Source organism: Tachyglossus aculeatus, chromosome X1 (assembly GCF_015852505.1).
Source record: "Tachyglossus aculeatus isolate mTacAcu1 chromosome X1, mTacAcu1.pri, whole genome shotgun sequence".
In the NCBI taxonomy this organism is placed as follows: Eukaryota; Metazoa; Chordata; class Mammalia; order Monotremata; family Tachyglossidae; genus Tachyglossus; species Tachyglossus aculeatus.
Window position 1 is genome coordinate 116,710,458 of NC_052101.1, and position 26,615 is coordinate 116,737,072.

The following is a 26,615-nucleotide window of genomic DNA, read 5'->3' on the forward strand; positions in this document are numbered from 1 at the left end:
CAGGCCTGATGGGGCTCTGCAGAAGGCTCCATGTGTTTGGCATCTTACCACCCTGCCTGCAGCTGAGCGAGTGGGTAGGAAACTGGCAGACAAGCTTCAGAGTGCGCAAGAACAAGAAAATGCAGCTTGAGAAAAACCGTCCAGGCTCCAATTCCTTGAGGATGGGCTCTGAGCCAACATAACTCGGGAAGAGAGATCCTGGAGTCACCGTCGACTGTTCCTTCAAAAAAATCGGTACAGGGTGTGGCAGCAAGGAACTGAGACGGTCAAATGCTGAGCACCCTCAGGAAGGGGCTAAGGGATGGAGTCCCCTGACAGGAACGACAGTTGAGTTTTGGTCCTGTGACTCCAGGCCCAAGAACTTGCCTGGACGAATTGATTCTAGTGCTAGTGATTTGTGCAGTGCCACTCGCGTTCTCTCTCTCATCCCGGCCGGTCGTGGTCCCACTAGGGCAGGGAGTGCAATAAGTGAGCAGGCGGGTAGGGCTATGACACGTTGTCCACAAAGTCACAGATGGCCGATTTTGTGCCACAGCACACCAACCCAAAAGGTGGTTGCTTTGGGAGCCGCTTCAATCTTCACGGCCCTAACGAAAGGCCGTAAACTCGTTGTGGGCAGGGAATGTGTCTGTTTATTGTTGTACTGTACTCTCCCAAGTGCTTAGTAGTGCTCTGCAAACAGTAAGCACTCAATAAATACGATTGAATGAATCGATCAATTAATCAATTGTATTTATTGAGCACTCACTATGTGCAGAGCACTGTACTAAGTGCTTGGGAGAGTATAATATAATAATAATAATAATAATAATGGCATTTGTTAAGCACTTACTAAGTGCAAAACACTGTTCTAAGCTCTGGGGAGGATACAAGGTGATCAGATTGCCCCGTGTGGGGCTCACAGTCTTAATCCCCATTTTACAGATGAGGTCACTGAGGCACAGAGAAGCTAAGTGACTTGCCCATGGTCACACAGCTGACAATTGGCAGAGCTGGGATTTGAGCCCATGACCTCTGACTCCAAAGCCCGTGCTCTTTCCACTGAGCCACGCTGCTCAAATAACAATAAAGCGGCTTTGGTAGACACATTCCCTGCCTACAGTGAGCTTACAGTCTAGAGGATTGTAAGGTCCCACAGCAGGTGTGTTTACAGCCCATGTTGGCCAGCTATTTTTCAGCATTCTAGACTAGAAGCCCCTCTCTCGGGGTCACACCTGGAGAGTTTCCAGTCCTCTACCAGTCTCGGCTACGGGAGGGAGAGTCAAGCAGAGGCCTACCCATTCCATTCCTAACTTGGCCAGTGGCAAGCAAGTGGAAGTCAATCTGCTACAAGTCAAAACTCACCCATGCTGGGCAGCAGCGGCATAAGAGAGAGAGTCGAGGGCGGAGACTCAAGTTTACCGTGCGGAAGGTGGCAATGGTAAACCACTTCCATATTTTTACCAAGAAAACCCTATGGATCCACTACCGGAATGATTGCAGATGGAGAGCTGGGCGTTCTGGGAGACATGTGTCCGTGGTGTCACTATGGGTCAGAAAAGACTCGACGGCATAAGACAAGACAAGACTAGAAGCTACTTTAGGGCAGGGATCATGTTTAACAAATCGATTGCATTGGACACTCCCAAGCGCTTAGGTCAGTGCTCTGCACAAGTAAGCGCTCAAGAGACGCCACTGATTGATTGCTTGATTGATTGATCATAGGTAAAGTTGGCTTTTCCTCTCGGGATCACTAGACTGTAAATACCTCAAAGGCAAGGATTGTGTCTTCCAACTCTACTGTGCTCTCCCAAGCATTTAGTCCAGCGCTCTGTACGCAGTAAGCGTTCATTCATTCAATCATATTTATTGAGCGCTTACTGTGTGCAGAGCACTGTACTAAGCGCTTGGGAAGTACAAGTTGGCGACATATAGAGACGGTCCCTACCCAACAACGGGCTCACAGTCTAGAAGGGGAAGACAGACAACAAAACAAAACATGTGGACAAGTGTCAAGTTGTCAGAATAAATAGAATTAAAGCTAAATGCACATCATTAATGAAATAAATAGAATAGTAAATATATACAAGTAAAATAAATAGAGTAATAAATCTGTACAAACAGACATACAGGGGCTGTGGGGAGAGGAAGGAGGTAGGGCGGGGGGGGATGGGGAGGGGGAGAGGAAAGAGGGGGCTCAGTCTGGGAAGGCCTCTTGGAGGAGGTGAGCTCTCAGTAGGGCTTTGAAGGGAGGAAGAGAGCTAGCTTGGCGGATGTGCGGAGGGAGGGCATTCCGGGCCAGGGGGAGGACGTGGGCCGGGGGTTGACGGCGGGACAGGCGAGAACGAGGTACGGTGAGGAGGTTAGCGGCGGCAGAGGAGCGGAGGGTGCGGGCTGGGCTGGAGAAGGAGAGAAGGGAGGTGAGGTAGGAGGGGGCGAGGTGATGGACAGCCTTGAAGCCGAGAGTGAGGAGTTTTTGTTTGATTCGTAGGTTGACTGGCAGCTACTGGAGATTTTTGAGGAGGAGAGTAACATGCCCATAGCGTTTCTGCACAAAGATGATCTGGGCAGCAGCGTGAAGTATAGACTGAAGTGCGGAGAGACGGGAGGATGGGAGATCAGAGAGGAGGCTGATGCAGTAATCCAGTCGGGATAGGATGAGAGACTGGGTTACTTGGGAACCAGCAAGGTAGCGGTTTGGATGGAGAGGAAAGGGCAGATCTTGGCGATGTTATGGGGGTGAGACAACAAATAGAGACAATCCCTACCCAACAACAGACTCGGGTTCTAATCCCGACTCTGCCACATGGCTGCTGTGTGACCTTGGGCAAATCACTTCTCTTCTCAGTGTCTCAGTTCTCTTATCTGTAAAATGGGAATTAAGACTATGAGCCCTATGTGGGACAGGGACTGTGTCTAACCGAAGTATCTTGTATCTACCCCAGAGCTTAATCCAGTTCCTAATGCATAGTAAGCACTTAACCAATACCACAATTATTATAAATTATTATTAATCCCAGCTTTGCCACTCGTCTCCTGTGTGATCATTTAACTTCTCTGGGCCTCAGTTACCTCATCTGTAAAATGGGGATTAAGACTGTGAGCCCCATGTGGGACATGGACTGTGCCCAACCTGATTAGCTTGTATCTACCCAGCACTTAGTACGGTGCCTGGCACATAGTAAACACTTAGCGAATACCATTTTTTTTAAAAAAAAGGAGAGTGTGAAATAAATCCAGGCTAATCAGAGTAGTCACAGTCCCTTCAGTACCTGTGGCACGCATCCCTCTCAATCAACCAAACCTATTTACTGAGCACTTACTGTGTGCAGAGCACTGTACTAAGCACTTGAGAGAGTACAATATAACAATATAACAGAGTTGGTAGAAACATTCCCTGCCCGCTAAGAGCTTATAGTCTATAGGGGGACTTTACAGTCTAGAGGAGCTCGGAACTCTGAATCGAAGTAGGGAAAACAGACACATAAAACAATTAGAACGGGCTACAAAGACTAATGGTAATAGATTACAAGAGAAATAGACCAAGGGAACAATATTAAAATAGGTGGGCCAAACAGTCACTGGAGGGGATTGTGTTCAGTATCGCGGCTGAAGACAACCGTTTCAAATCTCTGCAGCCTGATGTAATGATCTAAATGTGACCTGTCTTCCGGCCGAAGCTGGAAGTCGTTCCCAGCACCAGGCCAACCCCGGGCGAGGGTATCGGCTGGCTCGGCCAACATCCTGAAGGGAGAGTGAGCTGGGTGTTTCTCATATTACCTGTAGCTCTGGGGAAAGGGGAGAGCCCAGGGCTTGCTCCCCACCCAAACCCATTTTTCAAGCCGTTGGGTTAACCCTAATCCAGGTGCCGCTCCGGAAAAAGAGTTCAGTAGCCGGGTTCAGTCAGTCAGTCAATCAATCAATCAATCAATCGTATTTATTGAGCGCTTACTGTGTGCAGAGCACTGTACTAAGCGCTTGGGAAGTACAAGTTGGCAACATATAGAGACAGTCCCTACCCAACAGTGGGCTCACAGTCTAGAAGGGGGAGACAGAGAACAAAACCAAACATATTAACAAAATAAAATAAATAGAATAGATATGTACAAGTAAAATAAATAAATAAATAGAGTAATAAATATGTACAAACATATATACATATATACAGGTGCTGTGGGGAAGGGATCACTCAGTGGTATTTGTCTAGCTCTTACTGTGTGCAGAGCATTGGACTGAGAACTCGGGAGAGGACAGTCCGAGTTGACAGTCATGATTCCTGCCCTCAAGGAGCTTACAATCCAGTGGGGGAGACAGACATTAAAATTAATTCCCAGCTAGGGGAAGCAGTAGGGTCTAAGGAGCAGGACAACGGTGCAGTAGGGTCTAAGGAGCTGGGGCTGGGGTGGGGTAAGTTTCAAAATGTTTAAGGGAGAAGCAGTGTGGCTCAGTGGAAAGAGCACGGGCTTTGGAGTCAGAGGTCATGGGTTCAAATCCCGGCTCTGTTAATTGTCAGCTGTGTGACTTTGGGCAAATCACTTCACTTCTCTGTGCTTCAGTTACCTCATCTGTAAAATGGGGATTAAGACTGTGAGCCCCACCATGGGACAACCTGATCACCTTGTAACCTCCCCAGTGCTTAGAACAGTGCTTTGCACATAGTAATCGCTTAATAAATGCTAATTTATTATTATTATTATTATTTATTATTATTACAGATCCAAGTGCACAGGTGATGCAGAAGGGAAGGTGAATAGGATGGGGAAATGAAAGGTTAGTGAAAGAAGGTTTCTTGGAGGAGATCTGAAGCAAGCTTGGCTCAGTGGAAAGAGCCCGGGCTTTGGAGTCAGAGGTCATGGGTTCGAATTCCGGCTCCACCACATGTCTGCTGTGTGACCTTGGGCAAGTCACTTCACTTCTCTGAGCCTCAGTTACCTCATCTGTAAAAAGGGGATTAAGACTGTGAGCCCCCCTTGGGACAACCTGATCGCCTTATATCCCCCCCAGTGCTTATAACAGTGCTTTGCACATAGTAAGCGCTTAACAAATGCCTCATTATTATTATTATTATTATTAGTGGAAAGAGCCCGGGCTTAGGAGTCAGAAGACCTAGGTTCTAACCCCTTCTCCACAACTTGCCTGCTGTGTGACCTTGGGCAAGTCACTTCACTTCTCTGGGCCTCAGTTTCCTCATCTGTGAAATAGGGATTCAATGCCTGTTCTCCCTCCTATTGAACTGTGAGCCTAATGAGGTCAGGGACTGTGTCCAAAGTAATTAGCTCGTGCCTACCCCAGCACTTAGAACAGTGCTTGACACATAGTAAGTGCCCAACAAATCCCATCATTATCGTAGGACTTGAAGATGGGCAGAGTGGTGGTCTGTCGAATATGAAGGGGGAGGGAGTTCCAGGAAGGAAGGAGGATGTGAGCAAGGGGTTGACGGCGAGAGAGAGGAAATCAAGGCACAGTAAGTAAATCGGTGTTCAAGGAGGAGAGTGTGCGGCCTGGGTTGTAGTGGGAGACGAGCAAGGTTAGGTAGGAGGAGAAGAGCTGAGTGAGTGCCTTAAAGCCAATGGTGAGGAGTTTTAGCTTGATGTGGAGATGGATGGGCAACCACTGGAGGTGCTTGAGGAATGGAGCGATGTGGGCAGAACGATTTTTTAGAAAAATGATCCGGACAGCCGAGTGAAGTGTGGACTGGAGAGGGGAGAGACCAGAGGCAGGTAAGTCAGTGAGAAGGCTGATGTGGTAGTCGAGGCAGGACATAAGTGCTTGGATCAGTGTGGTAGCAGATTGGACTAGAGATGCTGTGAAGGTAGAATTGACAGGATTTGGTGAATGACTGAATATGTGGGTTGAATGAGAGAAGTGAATCGAGGACAATGCCAAGGTCACAGGCTTGTGAGATGGAGAAGAAGATGGTGTTGTCAACGGTGATGGAAAAGTCGGGGCGAGGGGAGGGTTTGGGTCAGAAGACGACGAGTTCTGTTTGGGCCCTGTTAAGTTTGAGGTGTCGGTGGGACACCCAAGTAGACACATCCTGAAGGCAGGAGGGAATGAGAGACTGCAGAGAATCAATTAATTAATCAAGGCTTTTTATTGAGTGCTTACTGTGTGCAGAGCACTGTACTAAGCTCCTGAGAGGGCTCAGTACAGAGTTGGCAGACACGTTCCCTGCCCACCTGGAGATCACAGTCTGAAGGGGGAGTCAGTGAAAGAAATTATGGATATGTACACAAAGTGCTGTGGGGCTGAAGGAGGGGTGAATATCAAGTGCTTGAAGGGTACAGCTCTAAGTGCATAGGCGAAGCAGAAGGGAATAGGGAAAATGAGGGGTTAGTCAAGGAAGGCTTCTTGGAGGAGTTGTAATTTTAATTAGGCTTTGAAGGTGGGGAGAATGATGGTCTGTCATATATGAAGGGGGAGGGAATGCCAGGCCAGAGACAGGATGTGAACAAGTTGTTGGAGATGAAATAGATGAGATTGAGGTACAGTGAATAGGTTGGCACTGGAGGAGCGAAGCATGCGGGCTGGGTTGCAGTAGGAAATCAGCAAGGTAAGCTAGGCATTCATTCATTCAATCGTATTTACTGAGCGCTTACTGTGTGCAGAGCACTGTACTAAGCGCTTGTAAAGTACAATTTGGCAACAGAGACAATCCCTACCCAACAGCGGGCTCACAGTCTAGAAGGGGGACACAGACAACAAAACAAAACAAGTAGATAGACATCAATAGCATCAAAATAGATAAATAGAATTATAGATATGTACATATCATTAATAAAATAAATAGAATAATAAATATGTACAAATATACACAAGTGCTATGGGGCAGGGAAGGGAGAGCAGAGGGAGGGAGCAGGGGCGGTGGGGAGGGGAGGAGGTGCAGACGAAAAGGGGGGCTTAGTCTGGGAAGGCCTCCTTGAGGAGGTGAGCTCTCATTAGGGCTTTGGGCAAGGTGGTTGAATGCTTTAAAGGCGATGGTAAGGAGTTTTTGTTTTTTGTGGAGGTGGATGGGCTTATGAGGTTTATGAAAAGTGGGGAGAGTTGAACTGAACTCTATTTTAGAAAAATGATCCAGGTGGCAGAGTAAAATAAGGAATGGACGGGAGATACGGGAGACAGGGAGGTTGGTGAGGAGGCTGATGCAGGGGTCAAGGTGGGATATAATAAGTGCCTGCGTCAATCAATCAATCAATCAATCGTATTTATTGAGCGCTTACTGTGTGCAGAGCACTGTACTAAGCGCTTGGGAAGTACAAGTTGGCAACATATAGAGATGGTCCCTACCCAACAGTGGGCTCACAGTCTAGAAGGGGGAGACAGAGAACAAAACCAAACATATTAACAAAATAAAATAAATAGAATAGATATGTACAAGTAAAATAAATAGAGTAATAAATATGTACAAACATATATACATATATACAGGTGCTGTGGGGAAGGGAAGGAGGTAAGGCGGGGGGATGGAGAGGGGAAGGAGGGGGAGAGGAAGGAGGGGGCTCAGTCTGGGAAGGCCTCCTGGAGGAGGTGAGCTCTCAGTAGGGCCTTGAAGGGAGGAAGAGAGCTAGCTTGGCGGATGTGGGGAGAGAGGGCATTCCAGGCCAGGGGGATGACGTGGGCCGGGGGTCGGCAGCGGGACAGGCGAGAACGAGGAACGGTGAGGAGATTAGCGGCCAAGGAGTGGAGGGTGCGGGCTGGGCTGTAGAAGGAGAGAAGGGAGGTGAGGTACGAGGGGGTGAGGTGATGGACAGCCTTGAAGCCGAGAGTGAGGAGTTTCTGCCTGATGCGTAGGTCGATTGGTAGCCACTGGAGATTTTTGAGGAGGGGAGTAACATGCCCAGAGCGTTTCTGGACAAAGACAATCCGGGCAGCGGCATGAAGTATGGATTGAAGTGGGGAGAGACAAGAGGATGGGAGATCGGAGAGGAGGCTGATACAGTAGTCCAGACGGGATAGGATGAGAGCTTGAACGCGCAGGGTAAGCATAGTAGCGGTTTGAATGGAGAGGAAAGGGAGGACCTTAGTGATGTTGTGCAGGTAGAACTGACAGAATCTGGTGACAGATTGAATATGTGGGGAGAATAAGAGAGATATGTTAAAGATGTGTCACATATCTACCCCAGTCCTCAGAACAGTGTTTGACCCCTGGCCCAAGTCCTGCCTCTGGCCTGGAACGCTCTCCCTCCCCAAGTCTGATAATTACTCTCACCGCCTTCAAAGCCTTATTGAAGGCCCATCTCCTCCAAGAGGCCTTCCCAGACTAAGCCCCTCTTTTCCTCACCTCCCACTCCCTTCTGTGTCACCCTGACTTGCTCCCTTTGCTCTCCCCCACCCCACCCCCAGCACCACAGCACTTATGTACATATCTGTATTGTTATTTATTTGTATTGATGCCTGTCTTCCCCCTTCTAGACTGTGACCTCATCGTGGGCAGGGAATGTCACTGTTTATTGTTGTATTGTGTTTCTTTCCCAAGCGCTTAGTGCAGCGCTCTGCACACAGTAAGTGCTTAATAAATACGATTGAATGAATGACCAGAGTAAGGTTTTTACAAATGCCATGAAGGAAAAAGATAGTTCCAAGGTCACAGGTTTCCGAGGCAGGGAGACAGTGGTATTATCTACAGCGAGGGAAAAGACAGGTGGAGGACAGAGTTTAGGTGGGAAGATGAGGAGAGAGGTCAGGACTGGAGAGGTAGATTTGGGAATTGTCCACAGAGCAATGCGGGTTGAAGCCATGAGAGCAAATCAGTTCTCCAACCGAGTCGGTGTAGATGGAGAAGGAGACCCAGAACTGAGCCCTGAAGGACCCTGCTGTCAGAAGGTGAGAGGCAGAGGAGAAGCCCGCGGAAAAAAGACTGAGGAGTGGTCAGAGAAATAGGAGGAGAACCAGAACAGGGCAGTGTCAGTGAAGTCAAGGTCAGAGAATGTTTCCAGGAGAAGGAGGAAGTCCACAGTGTCTAAGGCTGCTGAGAGGTGGAGGAGGATTAGGATGGAGTAGAGCCCGTGGTTTTATGGCCTGTGCCTGTGGGGTTTGAGAGTGGTGGCAAGGGGGAGGAGAGGCAGGGCAAGGGAAATGCCCGATGCCGGGCTAGAGGAGAACTGGGATCCTGACTCTCTCATTCCATCCCCAGCTTTCCCAGCACGCCCGAGGTGCATATGACAACGGCAGGGGTGGTTTGGCTCCTGGGCACGGAATCCCGGCTCTGCCACTTATCAGCTGTGTGACTTTGGGCAAGACACTTAACTTCTCTGAGCCTCAGTCACCTCATCTGTAAAATGGGGATTAAGACTGTGAGCCCCACGTGGGACAACCTGATTACCTTGAATCACCGCCTCCAGGAGGCCTTCCCAGACTGAGCCCCCTTTTTCCTCTCGCCCTCCCCATCCCCCCCGCCCTACCTCCTTCCCCTCCCCACAGCACCTGCATATATGTTTGTACAGATTTATTACTCTATTTATTTTACTTGTACATATTTACAATTCTATTTATTTTATTTTGTTAATATGTTTTGTTTTGTTGCCTGTCTCCCCCTTCTAGACTGTGAGCCCGTTGTTGGGTAGGGACCGTCTCTATATGTTGCCGACTTGTACTTCCCAAGCGCTTAGTCCAGTGCTCTGCACACAGTAAGCGCTCAATAAATACGATTGAATGAATGAATGAATTCCTCTCCCCCTCCCCATCCCCCCCACCCTACCTCCTTCCCCTCCCCACAGCACCTGTATATATGTTTGGACAGATTTATTACTCTATTTATTTTACTTGTACATCTTTACTATTCTATTTATTTTATTTTGTTAATATGTTTTGTTTTGTTGTCTGTCTCCCCCTTCTAGACTGTGAGCCCTCTGTTGGGTAGGGACCGTATCTATATGTTGCTGACTTGTACTTCCCAAGTGCTTAGTACTGTGCTCTGCACACAGTAAGCGCTAAATAAATACGATTGAATGAATATGTTGCCGACTTGTACTTCCCAAGCGCTTAGTACTGTGCTCTGCACACAGTAAGCGCTCAATAAATGCGATTGAATCTTTTCACATAGTAAGCGCTCAATAAATACAATTGAATGAATGAATGACTCCCCCCAGCGCTTAGAACAGTGCTTTGCACAGAGTAAGCGCTTAACAAATACCATTATTATTATTAGTAGTATATAGGGCAGCGGAGGTGGGGGCTGGATGCCGAGCAAGATCAAGGAAGGGAAAGGGCTCAAGGGTCGGTTCTTGATCCAAGTGGGGTACGTTTGAGGTAGACGTACCCCCCCCCCGCCTTACCTCCTTCCCATCCCCACAGCACCTGTATATATGTATATATGTTTGTACGTATTTATTACTCTATTTATCTATTTTACTTGTACATACTCTATTTATTTTATTTTGTTAATATGTTTTGTTTTGTTGTCTGTCTCCCCCTTCTAGACTGTGAGCCCGCTGTTGGGTAGGGACCGTCTCTATATGTTGCCGACTTGGACTTCCCAAGCGCTTAGTTCTGTGCTCTGCACACAGTAAGTGCTCAATAAATACGATTGAATGAATGAATGAATCCCCCCAGTGCTTAGAACTGTGCTTTGCACATAGTAAGTGCATAACAAATACCATTATTATTATTATTATATTTGAGAAGCAGTGTGGCTCAGTGGAAAGAGCACAGGCTTTTGAGTCAGAGGTCATAGGTTCAAATCCCGGCTCCGCCAATTGTCTGCTGTGTGACTTTGGGCAAGTTACTTAACTTCTCTGTGCCTCAGTTCCCTCATCTGTAAAATGGGAATTAAGACTGTGAGCCCCCTGTGGGATAACCTGATCACCTTGTTACCTCCCCAGCGCTTAGAACAGTGCTTTGCATGTAGTAAGCACTTACCTCCTTCCCTTCCCCACAGCACCTGTATATATGCATGTACATATTTATTACTCTATTTATTTATTTTACTTGTACACATCTATTCCATTTATTTTATTTTGTTAATATGTTTGGTTTTGTTCTCTGTCTCCCCCTTCTAGACTGTGAGCCCACTTTTGGGTAGGGACTGTCTCTATATGTTGCCAACTTGTACTTCCCAAGCACTTAGTCCAGTGCTCTGCACACAGTAAGTGCTCAATAAATACGATTGATTGATTGATTGATTCTCTGTGCCTCAGTTCCCTCATCTGTAAAATGGGAATTAAGACTGTGAGCCCCCTGTGGGATAACCTGATCACCTTGTTACCTCCCCAGCGCTTAGAACAGTGCGTTGCACGTAGTAAGCGCTTAACAAATGCCATCATCATTATTATTATCATTATATAGGGCAGCAGGGGTGGGGGCTGGATGCCGAGCAGGATCAAGGACGGGAAAGGGCTCAAGGGTCGGTTCTTGATCCAAGTGGGGTACGTTTGAGGTAGAGGAACAAGGACGCCGGAGTCTGGAGAGGAATCAAAGCCAGGCTCTTGGATTTCAGGCGAGGGGTGGGACCGCCTTCCCAGACTGAGCCCCCTCCTTCCTCCATCCCCCCGTCTTACCTCCTTCCCTTCCCCACAGCACCTGTATATATGTATATATATATTTATATATAAATATATATATATATATATTTATTTTACTTGTACATATCTATTCTATTTATTTTATTTTGTTAGTATGTTTGGTTTTGTCTCCCCCTTTTAGACTGTTCAAATCCCTGTTGGGTAGGGACTGTCTCTATATGTTGCCAACTTGTACTTCCCAAGCGCTTAGTCCAGTGCTCTGCACACAGTAAGCGCTCAATAAATACGATTGATGATGATATATGTTTGTACATATTTATTACTCTATTTATTTATTTTACTTGTACATATCTGTTCTATTTATTTTATTTTGTTAGTATGTTTGGTTTTGTTCTCTGTCTCCCCCTTCTAGACTGTGAGCCCACTGTTGGGTAGGGACTGTCTCTATATGTTGCCAACTTGTACTTCCCAAGCGCTTAGTCCAGCGCTCTGCACACAGTAATCGCTCAATAAATACGATTGATTGATTGATGGATTGATTGACCGGGATTTGGGAGGATACGAAGGGCCCGCACAAGGCCTAGAGGCCCACAGGACCACCCCCCCCCCCCCCCGGACCACGTGCTCAGCCTGCCCTCCAGGGCCTGGGCGTTAGCCTCAAGATAGGGTCGGAAACGTGTTGCACCTGACTATTGGCTGCCCTAGCCGTCAGTCACCTTGTCCTCAACCAATGCTCTCTCGCCGTCTGGAAAAACTAAACCCGCCCTTATGCAGCTATCCCTCCACTGGTTCCCCGCCCCATTGGGCCTGTTTTCTTCACTGCCATTGGTCCGCCCCGATGCCAATCAAGCGCGGCCGCCAATGAGCAGCCTCAAGCCTTAACTCGGCTGGGGACTTCAGAGGGGGTGCTTTTTTTCGGCCAACAACCGCGCCAGTGCAACGCCCGGACCAGCCTCGCCGTTCCCAAGGGCCGGTTTATATCGCCGGTAGCCGTCCGGCGTTCCGCTCCCCAACTCCTGGCGGTGCCTTCGATTGGGCCAGGGGGCCGTCAATCCGCCCCGCCCCCCCTGAGGCTTTGTTACGGACGTGCCTCCCGTCCAATCCGGGGCGGCCGGCGGCAATCGTCGCCGCCGAAGACGTCACCCGCTTCCGAATTTCTCGGCCTTGCAGCGCGAACCTCCGGCGGGGCTGGCGTTCCGAGCCTCCTCCCGCCTTTCCCCTTTTTTTGTGTTTTTTTTTTTTTGGTGGGGGGGGGGGCCGGTTTCAATTGGCCGATGAGCCCGCCTGAAGCGCCCTCCTCCGTTGTTTGATCCCAGTAAAGGGCGAAGCGGGGAGGGGTGGGGACACACACACGCACACACACTCACACACACACGCCCGCTCTGTCGGTATTGGCTGCTGTGGGCCCGTCCGCCCCGCTCCCAGAGTCCTTTGCGGCCGTGTGGAGCGAGGCCTTGTTCCCGCGTTGAGCCTCCGCCGAGCCCGGGCCTAGCCCACCGCCGCGACCCCAAGCCATGTCGGATTACAACCCCGGGGGCCCCCCGCCGCCCTCGGCCGGAGGAGGAGGAGGAGGAGGAGGAGGGGCCGGAGGGGCCGGCCCGCCGCCGCCGCCGCCAACGGGCCCGCCGAGCGCCGGGGACCGGGGAGGCGGCCCGGCCCCGCCGCCCAGTGCGGGGGGCCCGGGGATCCGCAAGGACGCCTTCGCCGACGCCGTGCAACGCGCCCGCCAGGTGAGCTGGGGGCGCGGGAACGAGGTTGCACGCGGGATCGATCGTATTTACTGAGCGCTTTCTATGTGCAGAGCACTGGACTAAACGCTTGGGAAGTCCAAGTGGGCCACATCTAGAGACAGGCCCTACCAGTCAATCGTATTTATTGAGCGCTTTCCGGGTGCAGAGCACTGGACTAAGCGCTTGGGAAGTCCAAGTGGGCCACATCTAGAGACAGGCCCTACCAGTCAATCGTATTTATTGAGCGCTTACCATGTGCAGAGCACTGGACTAAGCGCTTGGGAAGCCCAAGTGGGCCACATCTAGAGGCAGGCCCTACCAATCAATCGTATTTATTGAGCGCTTACCGTGTGCAGAGCACTGGACTAAGCGCTTGGGAAGTCCAAGTGGGCCACATCTAGAGACAGGCCCTACCAGTCAATCGTATTTATTGAGCGCTTTCCGGGTGCAGAGCACTGGACTAAGCGCTTGGGAAGTCCAAGTGGGCCACCTCTAGAGCCGGGCCCTACCAGTCAATCGTATTTATTGAGCACTTACCGGGTGCAGAGCACTGGACTAAGCGCTTGGGAAGTCCAAGTGGGCCACATCTAGAGACAGGCCCTACTAGTCAGTCGTATTTATTGAGCGCTCTCCGTGTGCAGAGCACTGGACTAAGCGCTTGGGAAGTCCAAGTGGGCCACATCTAGAGACAGGCCCTACCATTCAATCGTATTTATTGAGCGCTTTCCGTGTGCAGAGCACTGGACTAAGCGCTTGGGAAGTCCAAGTGGGCCACCTCTAGAGACAGGCCCTACCAGTCAGTCGTATTTATTGAGCGCTTTCCGGGTGCAGAGCACTGGACTAAGCGCTTGGGAAGTCCAAGTGGGCCACCTCTAGAGCCGGGCCCTACCATTCAATCGTATTTATTGAGCGCTTTCCGTGTGCAGAGCACTGGACTAAGCGCTTGGGAAGTCCAAGTGGGCCACATCTAGAGCCGGGCCCTACCAATCAATCAGTCGTAATGTATTAATGGCATTTGTTAAGCGCTTACTATGTGCAAAGCACTGTTCTAAGCGCTGGGTATTTATTGAGCGCTTACCGGGTGCAGAGCACTGGACTAAGCGCTTGGGAAGGCCAAGTGGGCCACATCTAAAGACAGTCCCTACCCAGCGGTGGGCTCACAGTCTACAAGGGGGAGACAGAGAACAAAACCAAACATGCTAACAAAATAAAGTAAATAGAATAGATATGTACAAGTAAAATAAATAAAGAGTAATAAATATGTACAAACATATATACAGGTGCTGTGGGGAAGGGAAGGAGGTAAAATGGGGGGGATGGAGAGGGGGACGAGGTCGAGGAAGAGAGCGTGTCGGGGCCGCACAAAGAGGGAGCCCCGGTGGAGCAACGACATTCACTCAGCCGTGTTTATTCAGCGCTTACTGTGTGCGGAGCACTGTAGTCTATCAATCAAGCCTATTTATTGAGCGCTTACTGGGTGCAGAGCACTGTAGTCAAGCAATCAAGCGTATTTATTGAGCGCCTACTGGGTGCAGAGCACTGTAGTCAAGCAATCAAGCGTATTTATTGAGCGCCTACTGGGTGCAGAGCACTGAACTAAGCGCTTGGGAAGTCCAAGTTGGCAACACAGAGAGACGGTCCCTACCCGACACTGTCTAAAAGGGGGAGACAGAGAACAAAACCAAACATACTAACAAAATAAAATAAATAGAATAGATATGTACAAGTAAAATAAATAGAGTAATAAATATGTACAAACATATATACAGGTATATATTTGTATATCAATCAATCAAGCGTATTTATTGAGCGCTTACTGGGTGCAGAGCACTGCACTAAGCGCTTGGGAAGTCCGAGTTGGCAACAGAGACGGGCCCTCCCCAACAGCGGGCCCAGGGAGACAGACGACAAAACATATTAAGAAAATCAATCGACTGGTAAATATTCTGTTAGAGAAGAGAAGCCGAAAACTAGGGGAAAAAGAGAAAATGTAAATAAAATGAGAGAAGCAGCGTGGCTCACAACGGGAGGGGAAGGGGGGCGGGAAAGAAGCTCGTTCGAAGCGGGAGCCGAACAAGAGGCCGGGACAGGCCCCAGTGGGGGCCAAGGCTAGGATTTAAGGAAAGGGAAAGAGGCCAGGGATCGTTCCTATCAATAGGGAGGCGAATCCCTCTCCATTCATCCTGAGTCTTGGTCCCAAGGCCCGCCTCGATCCTCGTTTCTCTCTCAGCTGGAGGACTCTGCAATAGCTCCTTAGGCTTAACTGAACTTCAAGGGACCAGGGTGGAGGTGTCTCCAGTGTGCTTTTCCCTCCTGTGACCCTCTCCCACTCACCCCCTCCCCCGATGGCCCCTCTTTAGGGGGGGAAAAAATGACTAACGTGCCGAGCTCCCGGTTGCCCACATTTGTTTTTCTTCTGGCTCGGTGGATGCTGGGGAAATGTGGGTTTTTCCTCTGCATCCCTCTGACTTCAGAAGTGACCCAACAGTAACTTAAGGTGGCCATCTGAAAGGGAGTTTATCTTTTGATGAACTCTTCAGAGGCGATGGTGAACCCGTGGAGGGGTTGAGAGGTGAGCGCCGAAAGCCCAGCTGTTGGCATGGCCCCTCTGCCATTTTTTATCCAAGTCTGCCTTGTTGTCTGGAAGACTGCCTTCCTATTCTAAACTGCCCAGAGGAGTGTCCAAAACCACCCAAGATGAAGCTCACTGGGATGTTTCCCCCGGGGCATGACAGTAATATGCCGTCACGTGTTCGCCCAACAACCCACCCGGCTGTTTCTCTCTCCTTTGGGTGTAAAGGGTGGTAGAGCATGGGGACATCAGACCAGGAAAGCCAGTTGTTATGGGACAGTTGACAAAGAGGCGACCCAAGGGCTCCCTAGGTGATCTGAGCAAGCCGCCCCCGGGGCTCCAGTGGGTATCTTCCCACAAGCTGGTGGGTCGGGATTGTGGGTGCAGAGTTTGGTTCCGTGGAAATGCTGCTCATTTGCTGGTGATCGAGGTTCTGCCTGGTGTTTCGAGCTGCCGACATCGTATGGGGTGAGAGCAACCGTAATCTCCATCCCAAAGGGGCCTGGGCCCAAACGTCGGACGAATCAGAAGGTGACCGGCCACGTGGGGAATGGCTTACTGGACCTCGTTTGTTTGGGTCGCTCAAAAGTTGCTCTCAGATGGAAACCGAAACGAATTTGTCTGAAGGCTGAGTTTGGTTGAAGTGGCATCTTCTTTTGGGTGGGTTCATCTCAGCCTTAGACGGGGAACCTCATTGTCCATCTCGGTTGGAATCCCAGGATCCGCGAGTCGGGTGGAAGTACGAGTTTCTGCGAGGCGTGAGCGTTGGCGAGGGGGTGGCGTAGAGTTGGAGAATCGGTGTCGAGATTGGGGGCTGATGGCCTCTGGCCAAAAGTTAGCCCCTCAGATTGAACCAGGAGTGGGGGACTCGGGGCCTTTTCTACGTACCGGACCCGCTCCCTCGGATGTCGGTGGCGGATGGGGATTTCGGAGAGAGTGTAGAGGTGGCTTCTGGGGTGAGGGGTTGCCCTGGGAGCTGGGAAGCGAGCCTTCGAGAAAGCAAAATAGCAACTCGAGTGGTTCCTCTTTTTTGTGTACCAGTACCGACTTTACCTGGCGTGTGACAGAGGGTCCCAAGAAGTCAGGTGGAAAAAAGGAAACGTATTCCCTCTTTCTAAGGTGCTGAAGAAATTCTCAACACAAAGACCCCGAAGGGAGCATTCTCACAAACGGGGTTGGTCCTGAAGCAGCTTCATCCAGTCCCAGCGTTGAAGCCCCAGGGACAAGCTCTAGATAGCAGCGCAAAGAGAATTCACCGGGTTGCAAAAGAAAATCCAAACCCTTCAAGCCGATGGTTGCGGTTGTCTGGGAGTAACTCTCCCAGAGTTACCGTACTCTCCCAAGGGCTTAGTACAGCACTCTGCACATAGTAAGCTCTCATTAAGCACGATTATAAAAGTAACTGTCCCATACTGACTTCCTTGTTTTACAGATAGCAGCTAAGATTGGTGGCGACACGGCCACAACGGTGAATAACAGCACTCCAGACTTTGGGTTTGGAGGCCAAAAGAGGCAGCTGGAAGATGGAGGTAATTCTTGAGACCTCTAGCCCAGGAAGCCAGGGTGGGGGAAATAATAATAATAATAATAATGGTATTTGTTAAGCGCTTACTATGTGCAAAGCACTGTTCTAAGCGCCGGGGAGGTGACAAGGTGATCAGGTTGTCCCATGGTGGGGGCTCACGGTTTTAATCCCCATTTTACAGATGAGGTAACTGAGGCACAGAGAATAATAATAATAACGATGGCATTTGTTAAGTGCTTACTATATGCAAAGCACTGTTCTAAGCTCTGGACACTGTTCCAGAACCACCCAAGATGAGGCTCACTGGGATGTGTCGTCGTCCCGTCCCCGTCTCCCCCCCCCCCCCCGGCATGGCAATAATATGCCGTCACGTGACTTGCGCAGAGTCACACAGCTGACCGTTGGCGGAGCCGGGATTTGAACCCATGACCTCTGACGCCAAAGCCCGGGCTCTTGCCACTGAGCCACGCTGCTTCTCCAGCCCGGTCTGGGAAGGGGGTGTGCTTTTTGAGTTACAGGTCGGCCGCGGCGGCCTTTAAAGCTCTAGCCGCCGTTGCCCCTCCGGTTCTTATCTGGCCCTGCTGCTGCGTGTCTTGAGCTATCGTGTGGCCGAGTGGGGAGAGAGGGGCTCGGAAGGCAGTCATAAGCTACTTGAGATTCTTTCCCTCATGGAACTGGCCGGCAGTGCAGGAGAAGTTAATGTCGAGGCCCGATTTGGGACCGGGCCTAAACTGATTGTGTTCACCTGCACCACAGTGGCCCCCATTAAAGGCTGAAATTTCACCAAGGAGCCACCCCCTTTGCACCCCCCCCGCCCCGCCAACAGCCGTTCATTCCATCAGAGGCACATCTCCCTACCAGCAGAGAAAGCCGCTGCTGCCTTTCAGCTCCTCCAGCAGGCCCCTGAGCACCGTTTACCGGCTCTAAAGGGCTGTTCTAATGCCGGGGTGGTGGCCGGCCTTCAAGTCTAGCCAGCACCCTGCTCCCAAGTCGGTCTTTTCAGTTGCCGCTCGGCCTCTTGGAGGTTCGGGCCCCCGGGACACGTGGCACAGGCGTTGGGTCTCGGGTGGCGGAGGGCCGATGTGGGGGCTTAACGTCTTTCTGTCTTCTACAGACCAGCCAGAGAGTAAGAAGCTGGCGGCCCAAGGCGATCGTAAGTCCGCCTCGTGGTTGGTTGGGGGGGGGGGGGGGTCGCCCTTCGGTCCAGAGCAGCATCGGACGAACCGGGCCCACGAGGGGGTGGGAGTCGGGGCCCCGACCCTGGCTGTGGTTCAGCTTCTGTCCCCGGGTGGGTTTGGGGCCTCATCCGGAGCTGGTGCGGCCCACCAAGCCGAGTCCGAGCCAACCTTCCCGTGGTGTTTTTGTTTCAGCGCTTGGTTCTCAGCTTGGACCCATTCACCCTCCACCCAGGTAAGCTGCGGTTTCTCGCTACTTCTTTTCCCTCTCCCTTAAGGTACCATCTTAACACCTGGGCCGTGCTATCTGCGAGATCATTCAGTGACTGGGTATTCGACGTGGGGGTGATCCAGGTCCCACTGCTCCTTCTCGTCCTCTTCCTCCTTCTCCTCCCTCCACCCCGCTGCCTTGTCTGTCTTTGCTTGTCGGTACCTCCACAGGAAGATGGCCAAGGGAAGGGAAACCAAAGGATACAGAACGCCACAGTCGGTTTGACTCTTTGCTTAAAAAAAAAAAAATAGAGGTTTGGGGGAGGATATTTTAGTTACCCAAGGCCACAGATAATAGAGGGATGGCTATTCCTCAGAAGACACCCACCCACTTAGATACTGGATTCAGGGCTCGAATGGCAACCGATGCGGAGTGAACAGGAGCCTCTTCCACCTGCTCGTTTTTCAGACAGCCAGAAATCTTTTAGGCCGGGAGAGGGGAGTTCTGTTCTCCCCTGATCTGTCCTGGGGTGCGGCCCGTTCCGTAGAGGGAGTTGGCCAGGAGTTTGCCAAATCGGTTCTGTAGCTCCCCCCCATCCCCCTTTCTTCTCAAAGATGAGTCTTACTGTTTCTTATGAAGCGGGAAGTTCCTCTCTCCTATGGGAGGTCAGAGATGGCAGGCAACTGACCCTTCTTTGCTGATATTCAGCCTTCTGCTCCTTGGCTAGGGAGTGATTGATCCCCGTCTCTTTGTCGTCCCCCTTCCCCCACCCCTTTCCAAGGAGTGAGAGGTCCTGCAAGTACAGCTCTAAGGGCGTGCCTGTAGGGCTTGTTTCACTCTTTTTGACCACCTAGCATGATGCCCTCCATATTCAGGTGGGTTCCTCCCCGGCTGCTGACGATTTGTCCGGTCGAGTCCATCTTGGGGTTCTGGCGCACCTGGTTGTGGGGGGGTGGGGGTTGGGGCGGGCACCTTCCTGCCTCACTCTTCCCGTTTTCATGCCCCCTCTTCTCCCCCTTTTCTTTCCATCTCAGTCTCTGACCTTGTATCCCCTAGCAGGTCTTCCATGACAGAAGAGTACAGGGTCCCTGACGGCATGGTCGGCTTGAGTAAGTATGGGGCCGGAGGGAGGGAAAGGGGCTTCCCTCCTCGGGGTCATGGGAAGACCCCCTCTCTCGCTTCCTCCGGGTCACTTCCTGGACTTTTGTGCCAGACTGAGTTCCTTATGCCCGAAAGCACTTGTTCTCTCTTTGTAATGGTGGCTCCTTCATTTTCTGGGAACACCGGAACTCTTGGAGTGGCCTGCCGGCCTTTTCCCTGGGGACTGTAGTGCGGAGGTGCCGAGTGTCTCGCGGTTTCGGGTGGAGGGTGCGCCCCCCCCCCCGTCCGAGAGACTGGGTTTCCGCTTCTTCCGGCCCGTGGCCGGTAGCTCTGAAGTCCCGTCCTCTCCGTGGCCTGAGACGGGAGCAGGTGCGTGGTTGCCGGGCTGTCGATGCTTACACGACTTGCCGCCTGAACCCGCCCAGCCTCGGTCAGGGCCCCCGGCTGACTTGCCACATTGCTTTTCCTCCCTAGTTATCGGCAGAGGAGGTGAACAGATTAACAAAATCCAGCAAGATTCTGGCTGCAAAGTACAGATCTCCCCAGGTAGGAAGTGTGGCAGGGGGGTTCCCAAGGAAGGGAGGAAGACCACCCCCAGCCCCTCTGCCGGGGCACGGGATGAGCCCAAGACCCTGCCGAGGGGCAGCCGTGGGTCACGTGGAGGGCCCCGGGGGCGAGTCGGGGTGCGACTGTGTGCTCCGCAATTCTCCGCTTGCCCCCTGACCCTTTTGGAGACGGAGGGTCCGGGGCGGGGACCCTCCCGTCGGAGACCCGGCAAGGGGCACTCGCCGGGGTGGTGGCCAGGAGCCAAAGGGCTCATCTTCCTCCCTAGTCCGTGGGCCCTGACTCTGAACATTGCTTTCCTTCTGCAGACAGCGGTGGCTTACCCGAGCGCAGTGTGTCGCTGACTGGCGCCCCGGAATCTGTGCAGTGAGTGACCGGGGCCCTGGGGCCCCTGGGGGTGGGGCCAGGTGTCCCGCCTCCAGGAGAAAGAAAGACTTGTCAGAATCCTCCCTTGTTTACTCCCGTCCGGTCAGTCGCCAGCTGGTAGCGAGCGCCAGCCACGGGCCGGCTAGCGGGCCTGGTGCTGGGTAGGGTGAAGGGAATGGGATGAAACTCCCGGCAGTTTCTTCCCGCCCCCTAGCCCCCTTGGAGCCAGAGCAGGTTGCCTTGGGCTGACCCTTCCCCTTCCCGAGGGCAGAGGAGGTCTCACTGAAACTGAGTTGTGGGCATGGCCTGCCCAGCTCAGTCCAGGGGGTCTTGGCTGGGTGAGGAGGACCCTCCCGTTCACGCCGGCGTTCTCGCCCCTTCTCCAGAAAGGCAAAAATGATGCTGGATGACATAGTGTCCCGGGGGCGCGGGGGCCCTCCCGGCCAGTTTCACGACAATGCCAACGGGGGCCAGAACGGCACGGTGCAGGAGATCATGATCCCGGCAGGAAAAGCGGGCCTGGTGATTGGCAAAGGCGGGGAGACCATTAAGCAGCTGCAGGTGAGGGGATGCTTGTCTCGGGAGCCCTGACTCCTCCATAGTGGGTGCGCAACTCCGGTTTCCTTTTCTCTCCTCGCCGTTTCAGCTGTGCGCCATTACTGGCCCTGCAGGGGTTTGGTGTTTCTCTAACCCCATGGCATGTGTGTGTGTGTGGATGAGTGGGTGGGGGCTGTGCACACAACTGTCATTGTCGTCTCGTTCTTTCCCAAGCGCTTAGTACAGTGTAAGGGCTCAATAAGTGCGATTGAATGAATGAAAGTGTGGTGGGCGGGGGGCAGCGCTTAACACTTGGTACCCGCTTCGTAGGAGCGAGCCGGAGTGAAAATGATTTTAATTCAAGATGGCTCCCAAAACACAAATGTGGACAAGCCTCTCCGGATCATCGGGGACCATTACAAAGTGCAGGTGAGGGGCCGGGGGAATTCAACTCCCAGGGGATAGATTCGAGAGTGGCGCGCGGCTGGGAGCCCGGCACGGGTCGGGACTACTGAGAGCTCACCTACTCCAGGGGGCCTTCCCAGACTGAGCCCCTTCCTTCCTCTCCCCCTCGTGCCCCTCTCCCTCCCCCCCCATCTTACCTCCTTCCCTTCCCCACAGCACCTGTATATATGTTTGTACATATTTGTTACTCTATTTATTTATTTATTCTACTTGTACATATCTATTCGATTTTATTTTGTTAGTATGTTTGGTTTTGTTCTCTGTCTCCCCCTTTTAGACTGTGAGCCCACTGTTGGGTAGGGACTGTCTCTATATGTTGCCAACTTGTACTTCCCAAGCGCTTAGTACAGTGCTCTGCACACAGTAAGCGCTCAATAAATACGATTGATGATGATGATGACTTCCGTAAAGACCCGGTCTCCGGCGCCCTGGATCCCCACGGTGGAAAGAGCCCTCTGCCTGGGCTCGCCATCTTCCTCCCCTGTGGAGGTGTTGGCTCTTCGACTCCAATGGGCTTTTCCTGTTGCCCCTTGCCCCTAGGTCGGTCTGGCTTTAAACCTCTCCCAGTGCCCTTAAAGCTCTCAGTGCTCTGTGCTCTTTGTGTGGGGGACCCAGCAGATACCTCCCCCAGGAGGGAATCGGTCAGTGGACCATACCGTGCTGGCTCCCGGCCTGCCGGCGTCACGCGTGCATGTGTGTTGCAGCAAGCCTGCGAGATGGTGATGGACATCCTCCGGGAACGAGATCAGGGCGGCTTCGGGGAGCGGAACGAGTACGGCTCCAGGATTGGCGGTGGCATCGACGTAAGGCCCGGGCCGGGTGGCTCCAGGGGTTGGTTGGCTCTGGCCCGTTTGGGTTCCTCGAGCCGGGCTCCTCTCCCCCCACTTAGGTCCCCGTGCCCAGGCATTCGGTCGGAGTGGTGATTGGGCGGAGTGGAGAGATGATCAAGAAGATCCAGAACGACGCCGGGGTGCGGATACAGTTCAAGCAAGGTCAGGGGCCTGGAGAGCCGCAGTCAGCCTGACTCGTGAGCCAAGACCTAGCCTGGGTTGAGTTCAGGCTGGCTCGTCCCACCCAACCCTCAGACTTGGTTCACTTTCTCCTCCCAAATTGGAGGGCCGGTGTGGTGTTCAGGTAGTGGGGGCGGGGGGCGTGGTGAGCAGCATCTTCAGGTAACCCCAAGTCCCCGGGGTCTGTAATCTTGACGCCGGGCCCCACGCGGGACCGGTCAGCGATGACCCTGGTCTCTCCCCTCCGGGAGCTCACGTTCTCAAGAGGAGGAGGAAACGGGCTGAAATCAAGTCCCCTACAACTCTCCGCTCCTGGTTTCAGATGACGGAACGGGTCCCGAGAAGATTGCCCACATCATGGGGCCCCCAGACCGCTGTGAGCACGCTGCCCGAATCATCAATGATCTCCTCCAGAGCCTGCGGGTGAGTTCTGGCCCACTGAGGGCACACACACACACACACACACCCCCGGGCTACTGTTGACCCCCGCTGGCCGAGCCACCTGGGCTCCGGTGCGCGCGTGTCCGTGTGTCTCTGTTTCCTTGCATCCCCTCACCCCCCCCCCTGCCGATTCCCGTAGCTAGCAAGAAAGCACTGCCCATATACCTCCCCTCCCACACACACACTTCATCTCTGGGTAATTGGTAGTGGTTTCAAAGACCACCCACCGCAGGTCACCGGAGGCCCGCCTTCCTGGGGAATCTGGGTAGCTTGGCCTTCGTTAACCTAAGCCTCGGCGTATCTCTCGATCTCTTACAGAGTGGCCCCCCCGGCCCTCCAGGGGGTCCCGGCATGCCCCCAGGTGGTAGGGGCAGGGGGCGAGGCCAGGGGAACTGGGGGCCTCCCGGAGGCGAGATGACTTTCTCCATCCCCACTCACAAGTGCGGGCTGGTCATTGGCCGAGGTGAGTGTCAGGAAGCCTGGCCGTGTCCCCGGGACTCCATCCCCCGCCCGCCCCGCCCCGCGCCAAGCTTCGCACTTCCCTCCCACACGTGTCCCTCAGGTGGCGAGAACGTGAAAGCCATAAACCAGCAGACGGGGGCTTTTGTGGAGATCTCCCGGCAGCTGCCACCCAACGGGGACCCCAACTTCAAGTTGTTCATCATCCGGGGCTCCCCGCAGCAGATTGATCACGCCAAGCAGCTCATCGAGGAGAAGATCGAGGTGGGCGGAAGGGCCGGGGCCGAAAGGGGGCGGGGGGGCCGGGGCGCCGAAGCTCCCAGACCGCTGACCCTGGACTCTGCCCTGTCTCCCCTCCAGGGCCCTCTGTGCCCGGTCGGCCCGGGCCCAGGAGGGCCGGGTCCCGCTGGCCCGATGGGGCCTTTCAACCCAGGACCATTCAACCAAGGGCCGCCCGGAGCCCCGCCTCAGTGAGTATCAGCCTCCCGGGCCGCGCAGCGGAAGGGATTTGGTGTTGGGCTCTCCTCCTCCTTCCCCCCGACCCGGCCCCTGTCCCCAGCTGCACTGGGGTGGCCTGGTCGCCTCTAGACTGTTCCCCAGGCCCCTGTGTGGGAGGCTCCCTGCTGAGCCCCCTCTTCCCCCCCCCCCTTTTTTTTCCTTTGTTGTCCAATAGTGCTGGGGGACCTCCACCCCACCAGTATCCACCACAGGGCTGGGGCAACACCTACCCGCAGTGGCAGCCCCCGGCACCTCATGACCCAAGTAAGTTCCAGGCCTGGGGGAGGGGGTGGCAGCCCCTCCCCCAGCAGCTCAGGTACCCTGCTGGCACCAGCCCCTCCCGCAGAGCACAGTCCTAAGCCCCTGGGAGAGGACAAGAGAAGTAGTAGGCCCCAGCCCTCGAGGGGCCTACGGCTATCTAGCCGGAGAGGCGGCCACTAAGATAGATCCCAGAGAGGATCCAGAGTAATGGAAGGAAGTGCAGGGGAGTGGGGTCATCCGTTAGTTCATTCAGTCGTATTTGCCGAGCGCTTGCTGCGTGCGGAGCGCTGTACTGAGCGCTTGGGAAGTACAGGTTGGCAACATAGAGAGCCGGTCCCTACCCAACAGCGGGCTCGCAGTCTAGAAGGGATGCACCGGGGCTTAGGGGGTGCAGTGATGAGAGGTGAGCCCTGGGATGGCCTCTTGAAGGAGAGGTGATCTCCAAAGGCCTTTGAAGACGGGAAGGGTGACGGCGGTCTGCCGCACGTGAAGCCGGGCGGGGGAGGCGGGCGAGGGGTCGGGGGTGTGAGAGTCGAGAAGGAGGCCCCGGGAGGGGGTCGGCTCGAGAGGAACCAAGAACGCGGAGTGGGGTGTAAGATGGTGGAGAGGGGGGGAGCCGACTTGAGGGCCTCGGGGCCGCTGGTGAGGAGTTCCCGCTCGATGCGGAGCGGGCCCCGCGAGCCGGCGGAAGATTTTGAGGGTTTTAGAAAGACGATCCGGGCGGCAGTGACGGTCTGAGCTGCCCGCGGCCCTCCTCTGCGTCCTTTTCAGGCAAGGCGGCGGCTGCAGCCGCCGACCCCAATGCAGCCTGGGCCGCCTACTACTCGCACTACTACCAGCAGCCCCCCGGCCCCGTCCCGGGCCCGGCGCCGGCCCCCACGGCTCCCCCGGCCCAGGGGGAGCCCCCTCAGCCACCACCCGCCGGACAGTCGGACTACACTAAGGCTTGGGAAGAGTATTACAAAAAAATCGGTACGGTCCGGGCGAGGGCGGCCCGGGGGCGGGGGGGACGAGTGGCCCAAGGAGGGCAGGTTGACGGGCCCCATCTCTCGGTGCTCCCTCTCTCAGGCCAGCAGCCCCAGCAGCCCGGCGCTCCTCCTCAGCAGGACTACACGAAAGCCTGGGAGGAGTATTACAAGAAGCAAGGTGAGCTGGGCCGCCCCGGCGGGGAGAAAGGGGTCTGGGGAGGGAGGGGGCCCATCCTCCTCCTGTTTCTCACATTCTCCTCCCCTTCCTCCCCGCTCCGGCCGCGTCCCCCTCCCCCCCAACAGCGCAAGTGGCCACCGGCGGAGGCCCCGGCGCACCCCCCGGCTCCCAGCCAGACTACAGCGCCGCGTGGGCTGAATATTACAGACAGCAAGCCGCCTACTACGGACAGACCCCCGGTCCCGGTGGCCCCCAGCCACCACCCACACAGCAGGGACAGCAGGCAAGTGGGAATTGCCACCCTCCTCCTCCTCCTTTTTCCTTCCAACCCCCGGCCACCGTCCATCCTGCCTTAGTGGGTGGCGCCGGCAACCCCTTCCCCTGCGGGGTGTGCCCTTGATGCCGGCGGCGGCGGCGGCGGCAGCGGCGGCGGCGGCAGCAGCAGCAGCAGGGGCCGTGGGGCCGGAGGTCTGCGGGCGTCCCCGCGTCAAGGGGGACGCCGTGTGCGCTGGGTCCAGAGGTTAATGGAAGAAGGCCTCCCGCCGCCAGCCTGCTTGTTCCTGTGTAACGCTGTCGTCATGTTGGGGGAGAGCACCGAAAGGTGGAACTTTTGAACTGGTGGGTGGGTGGTCCTGGGGGAGGCAAGGAGTTGGATGAATTGGTTGCTCTCCTGGCCACTTAACTCCCTCTTGATCTCTCATGCGCTCTCTTTCTCTCTTTCTCTCTCTCTCTCCCTACATCTGGCCACTTGGAGACACAAAAAAAAAAGAATAGCTTTGTGGGGTTTTTTTTTTTCCTTTTTTGGTTGTTGTTGGTTTGTTCCTTTTTATTTTTTACAGTGATCACATTTTTTGGTTGCCCCTTCTCCCACCGCCCCCCCCCCCCCCCCCCCCCCCCAACCCGCCTGATTGCGTGTGCTCCGGGATCACTGGCCGTTGAGTTCCGGTGAAGACGAGAGGAACACCCAGCGTGGGGTGCGACTTGTCACCTCCCTCCGCTCCCACCCCGCTCCCCGGGTCTCACTCCCTTCCTTGCTGTGCCCAGGAGGCCCGGTTCCTTCTCCCGCTCCCTCCCAACTCCTCCCGTCCTCTGGTCCGCGGAATGAGGATGACCGTC

General features: G+C 53.8%; 1 protein-coding gene and 1 non-coding gene across 3 annotated transcripts; both read left to right on the plus strand.

Moving 5' to 3' along the window:
• The first annotated feature begins 1,196 nt into the window (after window positions 1-1,196).
• LOC119920063 lies at window positions 1,197-1,334 on the plus strand. The gene has a single exon (XR_005447832.1). It is a non-coding gene; the product is annotated as a small nucleolar RNA SNORA7 (small nucleolar RNA).
• An 11,474-nt stretch (window positions 1,335-12,808) lies between these two features.
• On the plus strand, window positions 12,809-26,260 carry LOC119919775 (KH-type splicing regulatory protein). 2 transcript variants are annotated; one of them, XM_038740465.1, is made up of 19 exons: window positions 12,809-13,168; window positions 17,173-17,269; window positions 18,380-18,418; window positions 18,636-18,675; window positions 19,708-19,760; window positions 20,227-20,298; window positions 20,625-20,682; window positions 21,069-21,243; window positions 21,550-21,648; window positions 22,389-22,487; window positions 22,574-22,676; window positions 23,017-23,117; window positions 23,454-23,598; window positions 23,698-23,858; window positions 23,955-24,064; window positions 24,268-24,356; window positions 25,125-25,325; window positions 25,422-25,499; window positions 25,625-26,260. In XM_038740465.1, exons 1-19 carry the CDS (start codon window positions 12,953-12,955, stop codon window positions 25,897-25,899), a joined length of 2,211 nt encoding a protein of 736 aa, XP_038596393.1. In that variant the 5' UTR covers window positions 12,809-12,952; the 3' UTR covers window positions 25,900-26,260. The 2 variants fall into 2 exon arrangements, with proteins under 2 accessions (XP_038596393.1, XP_038596394.1); XM_038740466.1 differs by having other exon boundaries at window positions 19,711-19,760.
• The last annotated feature ends 355 nt before the right edge of the window (window positions 26,261-26,615 follow it).